This window comes from Arvicola amphibius, chromosome 17, assembly GCF_903992535.2.
Source record: "Arvicola amphibius chromosome 17, mArvAmp1.2, whole genome shotgun sequence".
Lineage (NCBI taxonomy): Eukaryota > Metazoa > Chordata > Mammalia > Rodentia > Cricetidae > Arvicola > Arvicola amphibius.
In genome coordinates, this window is record NC_052063.2 from 31,671,543 (window position 1) to 31,685,492 (window position 13,950).

The following is a 13,950-nucleotide window of genomic DNA, read 5'->3' on the forward strand; positions in this document are numbered from 1 at the left end:
CTTGCGCGGGACCTGGGCTAGCTAGGCCTCCGCTCGGGGCCGGAAGTCCTTCAGGACCCCAGCTGGGGCTTTATAGCCATTTGGGAGGGAGGACTGTGTCCTTCAGGTGTGACAATCTGGGGCGATCCTGGGCGATGCCCTGCTAAGTCGCTCCGCGTTCGATAATGCACGTCTCGGGTGCTAGAGCTGATGCAACGCCGGGGCGAGACAGCCTCGGGGCAACTGGTGACCTGCTGGCCTCCCAGCCCCTCCGTTTCCAGCATGTGGTCAGCCTCGCCGAGCCTCCCGACCTGTGACTCACTGTCATGGGAATGGATACAGCAGTTAACTTAGAAGGCTGCGGGGCGGGGAGGGAGTGTCTCGCCGCAAAGCTTTGATCAGGGGTGTTCTAAGGGTCGCCCGCCTTCCAGCCGCACACACTTGCAGCATCCACAATGCCTCTTCAAAAACCCAGAGTGCCCTGAAACACGAAAGGGTTTGATTCCCTAAGGTTGCGACGCCGTGATTGGAGGGATGTGGGTGGGAGAGAACCTGGGCTTCGAGGAAAAATCTTGGTGGAGTTTAAAAGCCTCTGTGATAGGTAAGGGATTAAGCAAGACAAAAAGTGAAATTACGTTACCTCTTAGGCTAACTTGTGTCAAACAGTATCTGTTATAGTATCTTCTTCACAAGGGAAATACAAATTATTACATATGTAACTGGTTTATTTATAAGAATACAGAGCTAGCGGTGCGGTGGTGGCGCAGGTCTTTAATCCCAGTACTCGGGAGGCACACACAGGACTGTCTCTGTGAGTTCGAGGCCAGCCTGGTTTACTGATCAAGTTCCAGGACAGGCTCCAAAGCTACAGAGAAACCCTGTCTCAAAAACAAAACAAAAAAACAACCAAACAACAAAAACCAAGCAAGCAAAAAAAAAAAAAAAAAAAAAAAAAAAAAAAAAAAAAAAAAAAGAATACAATATAATACAGAGTCTTTGAGGACCATCTGACAATCCAAGGAAACTAAAAGTTCTGGGGTGGTTTCGTGCTCAAGGAGACTATAGGGTCCAGAAAAGAAAATAGGAACCAGACATGCGTTGTGAACCAGATGAAACTTGTTTTATGTCCTGGGTTCCATTTCTGCCACAAGGAGACTGAGTCTGCCTAATGCTTTTCTATGGGTAAATGCCATCGATCCTGAGGTCGAATAGTGTATTAAAGATGAAGGCCCCCTATGGGAGGAGGTGGAAATTTTAAATAAATAAAAAGATGAAGGCCCCATATGTGTAAGTTCCTGCCCTGTCTTAGGCATCGCTTTTTACCGAACTTTCCATTTTCATGTGTAAAATGGAATTTATTTGTTTTAGAATTGCAGAGAAAAGAAGCAAAGACACAGGCTGGGATTCAAACTTTTGTCCGCTGCATTCCAAAACCCTTGGACTTTTTCTCCATTGTGCCACTACTTGAAAAGGAAAAAAACTCTTGAGAGCCTGTAGTCCTTTCTCTGAGCCGAAGGAATGCTTGCTAGTTGAGGCGCCCCCTGGTGGTCCGTCCATCTTTTTCTCCTACGGAAGTAATCTTCCTCAAGGCTCCTTTAAAGCCTAAATCCGCCCCGTTCGCGGCGCGTGAATATCGGAGTCTGATTGGATGGGCGGTGGCTGGAGGCGGGACATTGGAGAGCACATCGGTCCCTATTGGCTGGAGAAGGTCAGGGGACACTTCCGGGAATGTTTGCGCTCCCGCGTTCCACTCGGCAGCATCCGGGGGCAGCTAGCCCCCTGGCTCCCCCTGCGGGTGGCTTGGCGGTGTGCACGGTCCCGCCTGCCGGCTGGGTGGGTGGTGGGCTGTGGGTGGGGAGGGGATGATCCGAGTTCTGGGTGTGGGATGAGGGTTCAGGAAGATCTGCGGAGTAAGATTCTGGTCCGTGGCTCTGCACCGGGTTCCTTACGAGTCTCCTTTAGCCTCCCTGCTTCGGAGCGTGAGACTAAAAGCATCCTGACCGAGTGCGGGCCTTCCAGCTCCTAAGCATCTTATCCAGAGATCTCTGAGTTCTGATCTTGAAGTTCGAGGCCCCCAGGGAAGTTCGTTTCTCACCTCCTAGAAGGGTTAGAGAAGGACCAAGGCTGCCGGATCCCCGCCTGGTGCAGTGGGTAGGCCAAGCGGGAGCATGGGGACGAAGGCTCCAGACCTTGAGCCTTCATCTCCCGTTTCCACTTCCAGCGGGGTGCCGCGGTTCGGGAAGCATGACGACCGAGACCTTCGTGAAGGATATCAAGCCCGGGCTCAAGAACCTGAACCTCATCTTCATTGTACTGGAGACAGGTGGCTATGCATGCGCAGTGGACTCGGAGGGTGGGGGGCGCAAACGGGGAGGAGCATGGAGAGTGGGGGCACACGGGACCACCGCTTGCGTTCTGAACTTGTTGCCTGCCCTGGGAGGAGACGCCCCAAAGCCCTCTAATCCCTCAGACCTGCTGGCACAGGAGCTAGCTGCCCGTGGGAAGAGAGTAGCTAGAACTCTAGATAGCCTAATGCCTAAAAAGCCACGCGGGCCTTTTCCACTCTGGGCTCTCTCCATGGTGCTGGACCCTCCTCTCTCACCCCCACACACCCACGCATAACCTTCTGCCCCAAGGAGGGATATACGCTTTGCTCAGCTTCTACACTTGCACCTCACTCAAACAATACTCAGACTTCCGCTACCACCACCCCACTTGTATGACTTTAATTCGCCCCCCGTGTATTTCTTCCCTCAAAGGCCGAGTGACTAAGACCAAGGACGGGCACGAGGTTCGGACCTGTAAAGTAGCAGACAAAACGGGCAGCATCAATATCTCAGTGTGGGACGACGTGGGCAACCTAATCCAGCCTGGGGACATTATCCGACTCACCAAAGGGTAAGTCAAGGCTCCTAGCAGCAACAGCTGACCGGTGTGATTAAAAGTCCCTACGCTTTTCTCGAGACTGAATCCTGCTTGCCCCCTCCACCCCACAGGTATGCTTCAGTGTTCAAAGGTTGCCTGACATTATACACCGGCCGTGGGGGCGATCTGCAGAAGATTGGCGAGTAAGTTCTGCCTTGGGCATTTGGATAAGCACTAGCTGCTCCAAGTCGGAAAGTTACGGTTTCCCAGAAGGCATCTCAGACAAGCCTGTGCAGGCCACACCTCAGAGCCGGATTTGTCTGTGGCCCGAAAGATGGCTCCAAGGCTTTGACTTCTTTCCTTGCAGGTTCTGCATGGTTTATTCCGAAGTTCCTAACTTCAGTGAGCCCAGTCCAGAATATAATACTCAGCAGGCGCCCAACAAAACGGTGAGTCCCGGGTCTGGAGAAGAAGTGCAAATCAATCAGCGTGGTGCTGAGAAGGGTCTGAGTGTGTGACCGACTGGCCTGTCAATCTTTGCTTTCAGGTGCAGAATGACAGTGGCCCTGCTGCCCCGCCAGCTACCACAGGACCCCCTGCTGCCTCTCCAGGTAAATAAGCCCATTTTTTTCCACCCATCTGTCCCTTCTCTCAAGGCATCTCCATCTACCAGCTGGCTCTCCCTGTGCCTTCATTTGCATACCTCCTCAGTAGTGGAAAGATGTGGAGACCTGTCCCAACCACGGACAGAGCTACAGGGCTCTCTCCTTTTGTCCCAAGTCAAAAATAAAAGGGAAATGCTTTCTCCACAGTTGCCAATGACTATTAGGAGCAAACAAGTTTATATGGACCATATTTAAGATATTCTTGTAATAAGTCCATATATACACACTCATATATATAAATATATGCAGTCATAAATTACTAAGTGATGGGACTATATTCGGAGAAATAGGTATACACACGCCCCTCGATTGTGTGGCCTGCTACATCCCTAAGCTATGTGGTATAACCTATGGTTTTCTTTTTAATTTCTTGTCTTTTGATACAAGGTAGGCCAGGCTGGCCCAAATTCACAAAGACTTCCCTGCTTAGGTCTCACTAAGGGATTAAAGGCATACGCTACAATTTTAAAAATCCGTTATATTGTTATTTGTTTTCATGAGCATAATCCCAGCACTGGGGAGATGAGACAAAAGAATTGTCACAAGTGCCGAGCAGTGGTGGCGCACGCCTTTAATCCCACACTCGGGAGGCAGAGGCAGGCGGGTCTCTGAGTTCGAGGCCAGCCTGGTCTACAGAGTGAGTTCCAGGACAGCCAGAGCTACATAGAGAAACCCTGTGTTGAAAAAAAACAAAAACTAAACAGAAAGCAAAAAGAGCGGTAAATACTTACGCAGTAACATACGGTCACCCGGTAAGTGGTTATAAGTGATTACACATAACTGTGCGGTGCCTTTTTAAGGCCCACCGCTCCTCAGGCTGCTTCGCACCGCATCACTGCAAACACATTCTCTTGCCTCACGCTGCACCTGCTTTTGCTGCAGTAGCCGTAGGCAATGGGAAGTGTTTGATCTGTAGTAGCCAGCCAGGCCACAGAGCTGGCTCCAGGTCAGCCAGGACTGCACAGAAAAGCCCTGTCTCGAAAAAACGAAAAGAAAAAAAAAAATGATATTTTTTAATCTATTTTTTTACTTTATATGTTTTGCCTACATGTATGTCTGTACCACATGCATGCAGTGCCCCAGGAGGTCATAGATCCCCTGAAACTAGAGTTACAGATGGTTGTTAGCTGCAGTGTGGATGCTGGGAGCCAATCCTGGGTCAGCTGGAAAAGTAGCCAGTGCCTAAGCCATTTGTGGCCATCTTGCTCCGTCTGGCCGTTGCTGACCGAGACCGAAGGTCACGTATTCAGTTGCAAGCAAAGAGAATGAATTCATGCTTTCCTGCTAGAGCTCAGCTCTGTTTCTCCATTCTTAGAATGGGCCACCCAAGCCTGGCACAGAAATCTACACCCTTAATCCCATCTCTTGTGAGTCACCAACAGGTGGATCTCTGTGAGTTCAAGGCCAGCCTGGTCTACTTAGCGAGTTCCAGGATAGTCAGGGCTACATACATGGAGTCTGTCTCAAAACAAAACAAAAAAGGATGAGCCACCCGCAGTGGCTCAGTCTTCCCCCGCGGTTAAGTTAATTATAGTTCCTGGCAGACAGGCCCACAGTTCAACCAATGTAGACAGCCCCTCATTTGATATGTGACTACTGGTTCTGGCTTTGTGGAGAATCTCCAATGTTATAATACAAATCGATGCTATTTCATTGCACTATAAAAATTAGCATTGGCGGTGGCACATGCATTTAATCCCAGCACTTGGGAAGCAGAAGCAGGTGGATCTCTGGGAGTTTGAGGCCAGCCTGGTCTACTGGGCTGGTTCCAGGACAGCCAGGGCTATACAGAGAAACCTTGCCTTAAGTAAACAAATAAATAAATGAAATGAAAATTGAAGGAGAAAATTAAAATAAAATAGAATATTACTTTTGCATGACTTTTTTTTTTTTTTTTAAGAGGGGGTTTCATGTAAGGCTGGCCTCAAACTTACTATGTAGCCAAACCTGACCTGGAATCTCTGTTTTTCCTCCTTCCCTCCACCTTCCAAGTACTAGACTATATAGGTACATGTTACCATCATGTCTAGCTCCAAAAAAATTTTATTTTATTTTTAAATTTAGTCAACTTTTTCTCTGTAAGCCACAAAATAGAGTCTTTGGTTATACAAACATCATTAGTTAGTCTCGCCACGAGATCCCAGATATGGGGGGGCAGTTAGAAGCCATAATGCTAACACCATGGCTAAAAGACTAGGGGTAAGGGAGGTGATGAAGCTGGCAAGCTCCGCACACCCTAAGTTAGGTCAGAACCTGACCCTAGGAGGGCAAGGCCCAGGCTGTGACAAACATTTCTAATAAGGTACAGCCAAGAGCCAGCATGGTTGCTGTCTAGCACTTGAGTAACAGAGGTAAAGGGGGTTACTACAAGTTCTGGGGACATTCTGAGGTCCACAGAAGGAGTTCCAGGCCAGCCTGGTCTCCGTAGCAAGCTCCTGTCTCAAAAAGACAAACCAAAGAAAAGGTGCCCCTAAAACCAAATGCGCCTGAATCTTGTTTGCCAGGTTTCTATTCTTTGTCTTCGGCTCCTAGAAACAAGAGATGGTTTCCTTGGGTTTTTTTTTTTTTTTCTCTGTTGGCTTTGTAAATCTTTTCACTGTATATATATTTATTCTATATCATTTACTAATTTTGGGAAGGGGCACTCATGTGCAAGTCAGAGAACAGCTTGTGGGTTCTGGGGACAGAACTCAAGCCGCCAGGTTTGGCAGCAGATGTCCTTATCCGCTGAGCCTTCTTGCCAGCCTCATGACAGTATTGTGGTAGTGGTGATGGTGGCTGTTTTAAAATAGGTCTCATGTAGCTCAGGCTGACCAACTGCTAGGTAAGGCCTAGAACTCCTAATCTCCCCGGTGTGTGTGTTCGGGGGTTCAGGTAAGGGGCTCATGCCCAATGTCGTGCTAGGGGTCAGCCCCAGTGATTTGTGATCGCCAGGCATCTTAATTCCCCTTCTGTTGTCGTAAGTTATCCTGGCAGCTAGCAGTGCAGGGGAGGAAGGACTTTCTAGTTCACAGTTCCAGGTGAATCTCCAGGAGTCTGTGAACTGGGTCTTCCCACAGCATTAATTACAGTCCCCTGTCTTCATGCCCAGCAATGTAGACAGTCCCTCACTGACACTTCCCAGGAGACTAGGTTGTGTCAAGTTGACAGTTAAAATTGTCAAGGCTTCCCTGTCGTGACGGTCATGAACTTACCTGCTGAACTGGAAACCCCAATAAACTTTTATTTACAAAAGAAAAATACTGAGGTTAGGGCCCCGTTCATACTTACAACAGTCTCTTTATGCTTGGTCAGCACTCAAGCAGCTATGTGTGACGACCCATCCACTCGCGGGGGCGTGGAAGTAGGCCTTGAGGATGGGCTCTTACCTTATCTAATTCTGTGCTTCTCCTACAACCAGCTTCTGAGAGCCAGAACGGGAATGGACTGAGCACCCCACCAGGCCCTGGTGGCGGCCCCCACCCCTCTCACACTCCCTCACATCCCCCCAGCACCCGAATCACTCGAAGCCAACCCAACCACACACCTTCTGGCCTTCCTGGCCCCTCCAGCAACCCTGTCAGCAACGGCAAAGAAACCCGCAGGAGCAGCAAGAGATAGCAAGAAATGAGTCCTCTCCTTCCGCCACAACCACAACCCACACGTCTCTGCCAGAGAAGACAGTCTTCTACTGGGCTGCTGGCTTCGAGACTGGAGGGTGGAGTCGACGTCTTTCAGCCACTACGGTTTCCCTGAGGGGTGCTCAGTGGCCTCATTCACCTCAAGTTCATGCCTTCCTTGTCCTGCTGACGCTGCCTGTCCCCTGGGACCCAGGGCCCTCTGCCTGCCCTCCTTCCTCTGGAAAAGACAGTCTGGTTTTTTGTGTGGGGTATGAGGGTCTAACTGAAAACCCTCCTTCCTAATAAATGCACCCACTCTCTTCTGGACTCCTTTGGTTTTTGCAGGCAAAGCAGTTAGCAAGTGTGCTCTTAGGGAGTGTGGCGCCCAGGCAAGGAAGCCTTAGGCAAAGCAAGCCTGCCCCTTTAAGGTAGTGTCCCTCCCCTACCCCCTCCCTGCAGGTGACCCTTGTCCAGCCTTGCCTGCCACAAGAAGGCTGGGTGCCCCTTCCTCTGGTGTCTTGTCTCCTGTTCTGCTGTCAGGTAATGCCAACCTTAACTCCCCCTCCCCCGGCCAATCACTCTAATCAGACTTTGATCCCCTGATCTCAGGCCAGGTCAGATGTCAGAAGGGAGCCCTGTTCTGGTTTCTTTTCCTCAGCGGGGTTTCCCCTTTTTCGTTCATTGATTCCAGAGTCGTGAGTGCAGGCAGGTAGCACTTGCTGAAATGGGGAATTGCTAAGAGCAGTTTCTTCCCTGAGCACATCTGCGATTGCTACTTACCTGCCTCTCCCCTGACCCTCAGTTTAGGGGCACCTTGGTTCAACTTTCCAGGGAAGGAGGTGATGGGGTTGGAAACAGGAAGCTCAGTACCTGATGTAAGGTATCTGGGGAGGGGTGTTTTCAGAAGGCTCGGTGGTACTGAATGGGCTATAAATATTAAAGAGGAAAAATCTGAGAACCCATGTTCCTAACCATGTGGCTTCCTTAGGGCAGGTGGTGGCCCCTCCCCAGTCAGGACCCAGTAGAGACGACTTTTGACCTCATCCCAGAGACCAGTGAACCATTAACTCCTATATGAACCTTCCCACACTTGCCCCACCCCTAACTCCGCCCCAAAGCAGCTGGGAAGAGGGGACCTATCCATTTCAGCCCTGTGACAGGACTTCCATTGCATCTGAAGGCTGAACTCCCGACTCAGGAATCTCTTAAAGTCCACAGTGAGGACTTCCAGGGACCTGTGGTGACACCTCTCACACTGCCAGCAGGGGTGAGGCCCTGCGCATTGAGGGGGAATAGGGAGGTGGAGCCAAGTGAGAGGGGGGTCTGGGGAATCTGAGATGTTGGTCGACTCTGGACCAGATGGAGGGAGAACGGCCAGGAGGCTGCTGCAGAAGGCAGAGGAAGGGACAGGAAGCCTGAGCCTGCAGAGCTTGCTGACGGTCCCAGCTGAAGCTGCATTAAGTGCACGCCACCATTCTACCCAGCTGAGCTGAAGAGCAGAACCCGACCTGACCCCACACCCTCCTCCTTGTTCTAGGACACAATCCTCAGCATGCTCAAAGGGAAATAGAAGTCAGAACCAGAGCCTCTAACCCGTACCCCAGTGATGGGGCCCCCCGTGCACCAGCTGTTGGCTGGCCTGTGCATGGGGGTGGTCTTGGGCTGGGTAGGAGGCTCAGCCCCCAGTCTGGGCCCAGCTGAACAGGAACAGAACCACTACCTGGCCCAGCTGTTTGGCCTGTATGGCGAGAACGGGACACTGACTGCAGGGGGCCTGGCCCGGCTTCTCCACAGCCTAGGGCTGGGCCGAGTTCAGGGGCTTCGCCTGGGACACCATGAGCCTCCAACTGGGCGGGCAGCACCCCCAAATGGCGACAATTTCACACACAGGTATCAATCTCTCTCCCAACCCCCAAAAGTCCCAGCTCCCAGCTCCACTCAGGGCTCGCGAGTTGCCTATGGCTGGCTTCCCTAGAATTGAATCCCTAGAATTAGAAATCCTCAGTGGCCAGCTGCTCAGTATCCTTGAAGGTCTTGCTAGCCTTTCCATTCTCCCATCCAGGTCATTAGGTCCATAAAGTCCTTGCTCTTGGTCTTAATATGCACGTCTCCAGGCTCCTCGGCCCCAGGCCCACAGCTACCCATTCTAGGCTCTCCTGTAAATGACAGCTCTCAGACTTTCCTGGGACTGACTCTGGCTGTCTCTCCTTCACAAAAACTCTCAGGAGACTCTCAGGGCAGACGTCTGGGAAGTTAGGGGACCTGACTCTTACTCCATCTCATCTAGACTACAGGAACCAGAGCTGAGCGTTCATGTCTGGGCAGGAATGCCTCTGAGTCCTTCAGGCTGGGGTGACCTGGAGGAGTCAAAAGCCCCTGACCTGCCCCACGAGCCAGGGCCCTCCGGCCTAGACCTCTTTCACAGGCTTCTGCTGCTGGACCATTCGTTGGCTGACCACCTGAATGAAGATGTAAGTGAGACAGATGGCCGCTAGAGAGGGAGCAGGGGCCATGGGACTAGCGGCCTCGAGTGTCTGAAGTCAGGAATTATTAGATACGTTATGCTAATAGTGAAAGATATCTCCTCTGACTTTAGCGCAGGCTGACCAAATTGCCACACTTGGCACACACACAATCCAGAGAAGTATCTCAGGGTAGGTCGGTGATGTGGAGAGTCCCGGAGATGACAGCCCCGTCTATCTAGAAAAAGTCATTTTCCCCCTTGTTCCACATACACAAGAAGGCAAAGCTGTCAGAGCCTGAGATCAGTTGTCATGCCCCTTCAAAAGCAGCACTCGGCCTAGGCTGGATCAACGCATGACAGGGATGTTGACTAAAGATGTCAGGTTCTTTCCCTTCGAGGATTCTGGTGTGGCGGGCTCTAATCTAGACGCCAAAACAGCTCCATCACTAGAGCAAGGAAACTGCCAGAGCATGAGGGGGAAACGACAGCAGTATCCATCTGAGAAATTTATGCTGACTACCTGGACTGAATACTCACCAGTGACTAACAGACATTAATTATTAAGTTCCCTTATCCCTCCGTTTCTAATGCATGCGCCAGTGTAAGCCAAGGGGATCCTGCAAGAACTGGGACTCTGGAAGAACACATGTCAAGATGTTGGCTGTAGTTCACTGTGACTCCCTAATACACAGTCCTCTCCTCAATCCCAGTGTCTGAATGGTTCCCAGCTGCTGGTCAACTTTGGTCTGAACCCTGTTGCTCCTCTGACCCCTCGTCAGTTTGCTCTGCTATGCCCAGCTCTGCTTTACCAGATTGACAGCCGTGTGTGCATCAAGACTGCAGCTCCAGCACCTCCAGGAGACGTACTGTCTGGTCAGTGAGTGACCCCCTGCATCCTGGTAGGGAGTGAGACCCTCGCTAAGAAAAGGGGCTCACTGGGGTCCACCCTCTCTTTGGTGTCTCTGCCCACATGGTGCCTCTGGGCCAGCCCTGGCCTGACATTAGCCCCAATTCTTCATTCCCAGCCCTGCTTCACAGTGCCCTGGCGGTCCTGCTAATCAGCCTCCCTGCTCCCCTCTCCCTGCTGCTGCTGAGGCTCCTGGGACCTCGCCTGTTGCAGCCTGTGCTAGGCTTCCTGGGGGCCCTAGCCGTGGGCACTCTTTGTGGGGATGCACTGCTACACCTGCTGCCTCACGTACGTGAAACCCCATCTTCATACCCTGACCCAGTGGCAGTTAGCTAACCTCCATGGATCCTTGTGCTCCCAGCCATAGGACCCCCTCTCCAGGTCCTTTCTGTCACCTCCCACATCCGAACTCCCTCTCGCCCCCCGGCTTCAGCCACAACTTGCCTTCTGCTGGGTTATGAGTAAAGCTTGCTACCCCTTCGCTGGGAGAAGGGGATGCTATGGGGGGGTGTCCCAGGGTCTGCCCTGACCTGCTTTCTGACAGGCGCGAGGAGGGCAGCACACAGGACCTAATGAGCAACCAGAGGAGGACCTGGGTCCGGGGCTGTCAGTGCTTGGTGGCCTCTTCCTGCTCTTCGTGCTAGAGAACGTGCTAGGACTGGTGCGGCACCGAGGGCTCAGGCCAGTGAGTGACACCTTTTCTACTCCTGCTAAACTCAGAGTCCCAGCGGAGCCAGGAGCGGGCAACATGTGCTCCTGGACCTTGGCTTGCTTGGCCAAAACTGCACAGGACTTGTCTGCTACTGAGTGGGTACGGGTTTCTTAGCACAGACCCAGGACTTCTGGCCAAATGGCTTTTCTGTGGTTCCTATCAACAGCAAACAGAGGGAAATGCCAGCCTGGGAAAGGGAGGGGGGTCAAAGAGCATTCTCCAGGTGCTGGAGGTGGAACCAGGTGTTCATTTTCCCAGCTGCTGGCCCAGTTTCCCCTTAGCCCCTGGCTCTGCTGCCTCCTCCACCAGGAGGGATGCCCTCCCATTTCAGAGATGCTGCAGGCACAAAAGGGATCTTGGAGAATCGAACCTTGACCCAGAGGATGGCAGTGGGATGGTCCTTCGGCCCCTACAGGCAGCTCCAGGTGACTAGAAGAAAACATGAGTACACTACCAGCCAGTAGTTCCCATTTGCAGCTACTAACACGTGTCCTGGTCCTTCTTAACTGCAGAGCCAGAGGTTCAGGGCCAGAGGGAGATCAGCCAGTCCTTGCCAACTCCAGCCCTTCCTGGGCACCAAGGCCACAGCCATGAGCACCAGGGTGGCAGCGGCACCAGCATTGCGTGGATGGTCCTCCTGGGAGATGGCCTGCACAACCTCACCGACGGGCTCGCATTAGGTTTGCGGTCACGGCAGCAGAGGTGGGAGGGGGGCTCTGAACCAGCAGGGACAGGTGAGGTGCCAGGAAGGTGCGAGAGGTGAGGGAACCAAAGGGAGGGCAGACAGCAACTCCCGTCTTCAAGAACACCCTTGGAATTTGCCGTGCCAGGTGCTGCCTTCTCTGCCGGCTTCTCCAGCGGCCTCAGCACCACCCTAGCGGTCTTCTGCCACGAGCTGCCCCATGAACTGGGTAGGAACAGCAAGAGCGGGGCAGGTGGGGCACAAAGGAGGCCTCCACGGAGTGGAGCTCGGAGGTTAACAGACACAAGTGAGGGGCAGCCCGACTCACCCTCCTGTCCTGTCCCCCAACAGGTGACTTTGCGATGCTGCTTCAGGCAGGGCTGTCCTTCCGGAGGCTGTTGCTGCTGAGCCTCGTTTCTGGAGCCCTGGGACTGGGGGGTGCAGCCCTTGGGGTGGGGCTCAGTTTGGGCCCTGTCCCCCTCACTCCCTGGGTGTTTGGGGTCACGGCTGGGGTCTTCCTCTACGTGGCCCTTGTGGATATGGTGAGACGTGGGATAGGACAGACAATTCAAGGATAGTGGGTAGGTGGGTGTGGGGGAGAGGAAGTGCTAGCTCATACTTCACCTCAAGGACTGGAGAGGAAGGCCCAGGGCCCCGTCAGAAAAGTATCCAAAGGTGGGGGGCACAGGATGGGGGCAGGCTTGGTGGCATACACCTTTAATCCCATTACTCACTCAGGAGGCAGCCTGGTCTACAGAGTACTGTAGGCCAGCAGGACTAAACAGTGAGCTCTTACCTCAGAAGTAAACAAGTATGTCACAGATAAGAGCAGAGATCTGACAGTCTCCTTCCTTCCAGCTGCCAGCCCTGCTCCGGCCTCCTGAGCCCCTGCCTGTGCTCCACGTCCTCTTGCAGGGGCTGGGTCTGCTGCTGGGGGGCAGCCTCATGCTTACTATAGCCCTGCTGGAGGAACAGCTACTGCCCGTGGTTCCTGATGGCTGATGGGGGCCAGTGGCAAAGGATCCAGGTTGCCCTTCCTTCCCCCCAACCACAGGAACGGAGGCCGGACACAGGGCCAGTAGGAGCAATAGGATTTTAATAAACAGAACCCAACCCAAAGCCATGACTACGACAGTTGTACTTGCACCAAAACAGCATAGAAAACCAGGGTGTGGTGGGAGGGGCTCAAAGCAGGTTGGGGGAGGACAAGAGTGGAGGCCTGGAGAATGTGGGGTGCATCAGTCTTCAGGGATAGCATTGTGCTTTAGCCCAGGTAGGAGGGGGAGGGGCAGGGCAAATGCACCAAGGTCCCCGTTTGTTTTTTTCTGCTGCCCTCAGCACCCTGGGGATGCAGGTTATCTGGGCTTTATTGCTGCCCGCCAGCATTAAACACCCTTGACCCCAACACTAGCACCACAGGTGGATCCAGGGTAGGGAGAAGGGCAGGAATGGGGAAATTGCTTAGAGAAAGATTCAACTAGAATCCAGTGAATTGTGCTCAGTTCTCTTTACTTCCTACAACCGAGTACATGGGTCACAGGGTGGAGGGTGCAACAGGACATGGAACATGCCCCTCCGTGCCCCCCAACACACCTGCACACAGGATGGTGGTGTCTGCAGCATCACAGGTCATGCAGGGCATGGGGAAGGGGAGGTTCACACACACATAGATGCCCACAGTGGGTACCAGACAGAGAATACCCCTGAATATACACAGCTGTACATGGGGAACCCCAGGTCCCCACCCAACCCTCTCCCCTGTCTTGCTGTTCCCCAGCAGGGGAACTGTATTGCTTTGAGAGAGCCACCCTGGGGCTGCTCTGCCAGGCACCCTCCCCTCCCACCCACCCCTATTTTGGCACATCTGCAAGACACACGGCAGCGAGAGTAAGCACCCTCCCTCCCAGGCTTCTGTGGCTTGGAGTTGGGGAAAGGGGTAGGAGATACCACCCTCCATCTTTCCCCTAGCCCTTCCCAAACCCCTGCCAGACCCACTCCAGCCAAACCCACCCACCCCAGAAACACACACACACACACTCACACACACAGCTGAGCTATCCAGGAATACGAGTGAACA

General features: G+C 52.8%; 2 protein-coding genes and 1 long non-coding RNA gene across 12 annotated transcripts; 2 read left to right on the top strand and 1 right to left on the bottom strand.

The window, feature by feature from the left end:
* Positions 1-1,176: 1,176 nt before the first annotated feature.
* LOC119803351 lies at positions 1,177-8,103 on the bottom strand. 2 transcript variants are annotated; one of them, XR_005283640.1, is made up of 5 exons: positions 7,889-8,103; positions 4,241-4,481; positions 3,148-3,306; positions 2,169-2,778; positions 1,177-2,077 (listed from the first exon to the last, which is right to left on the bottom strand). It is a non-coding gene; the product is annotated as an uncharacterized LOC119803351 (long non-coding RNA). The 2 variants fall into 2 exon arrangements; XR_005283639.1 differs by having other exon boundaries at positions 1,177-2,778.
* Positions 1,691-7,428, top strand: Nabp2 (nucleic acid binding protein 2). 4 transcript variants are annotated; one of them, XM_038314606.1, is made up of 7 exons: positions 1,691-1,812; positions 2,201-2,302; positions 2,739-2,877; positions 2,976-3,047; positions 3,212-3,293; positions 3,392-3,455; positions 6,910-7,428. In XM_038314606.1, exons 2-7 carry the CDS (start codon positions 2,224-2,226, stop codon positions 7,107-7,109), a joined length of 636 nt encoding a protein of 211 aa, XP_038170534.1. In that variant the 5' UTR covers positions 1,691-1,812; positions 2,201-2,223; the 3' UTR covers positions 7,110-7,428. The 4 variants fall into 4 exon arrangements, with proteins under 4 accessions (XP_038170534.1, XP_038170536.1, XP_038170535.1 ...); XM_038314608.1 differs by having other exon boundaries at positions 1,710-1,785; XM_038314607.1 differs by lacking the exon at positions 1,691-1,812 and adding an exon at positions 1,830-2,085.
* Slc39a5 (solute carrier family 39 member 5) lies at positions 7,544-12,992 on the top strand. Of its 6 annotated transcripts, none has more exons than XM_038314600.1 (12): positions 7,544-7,648; positions 8,258-8,375; positions 8,646-8,998; positions 9,396-9,579; positions 10,283-10,445; positions 10,598-10,767; positions 11,024-11,164; positions 11,523-11,616; positions 11,704-11,871; positions 12,022-12,102; positions 12,225-12,415; positions 12,732-12,992. In XM_038314600.1, exons 3-12 carry the CDS (start codon positions 8,715-8,717, stop codon positions 12,873-12,875), a joined length of 1,620 nt encoding a protein of 539 aa, XP_038170528.1. In that variant the 5' UTR covers positions 7,544-7,648; positions 8,258-8,375; positions 8,646-8,714; the 3' UTR covers positions 12,876-12,992. The 6 variants fall into 6 exon arrangements, with proteins under 6 accessions (XP_038170528.1, XP_038170533.1, XP_038170531.1 ...); XM_038314605.1 differs by lacking the exon at positions 12,732-12,992 and adding an exon at positions 12,514-12,711 and having other exon boundaries at positions 12,225-12,475; XM_038314601.1 differs by having other exon boundaries at positions 7,579-7,648; positions 8,289-8,375.
* The last annotated feature ends 958 nt before the right edge of the window (positions 12,993-13,950 follow it).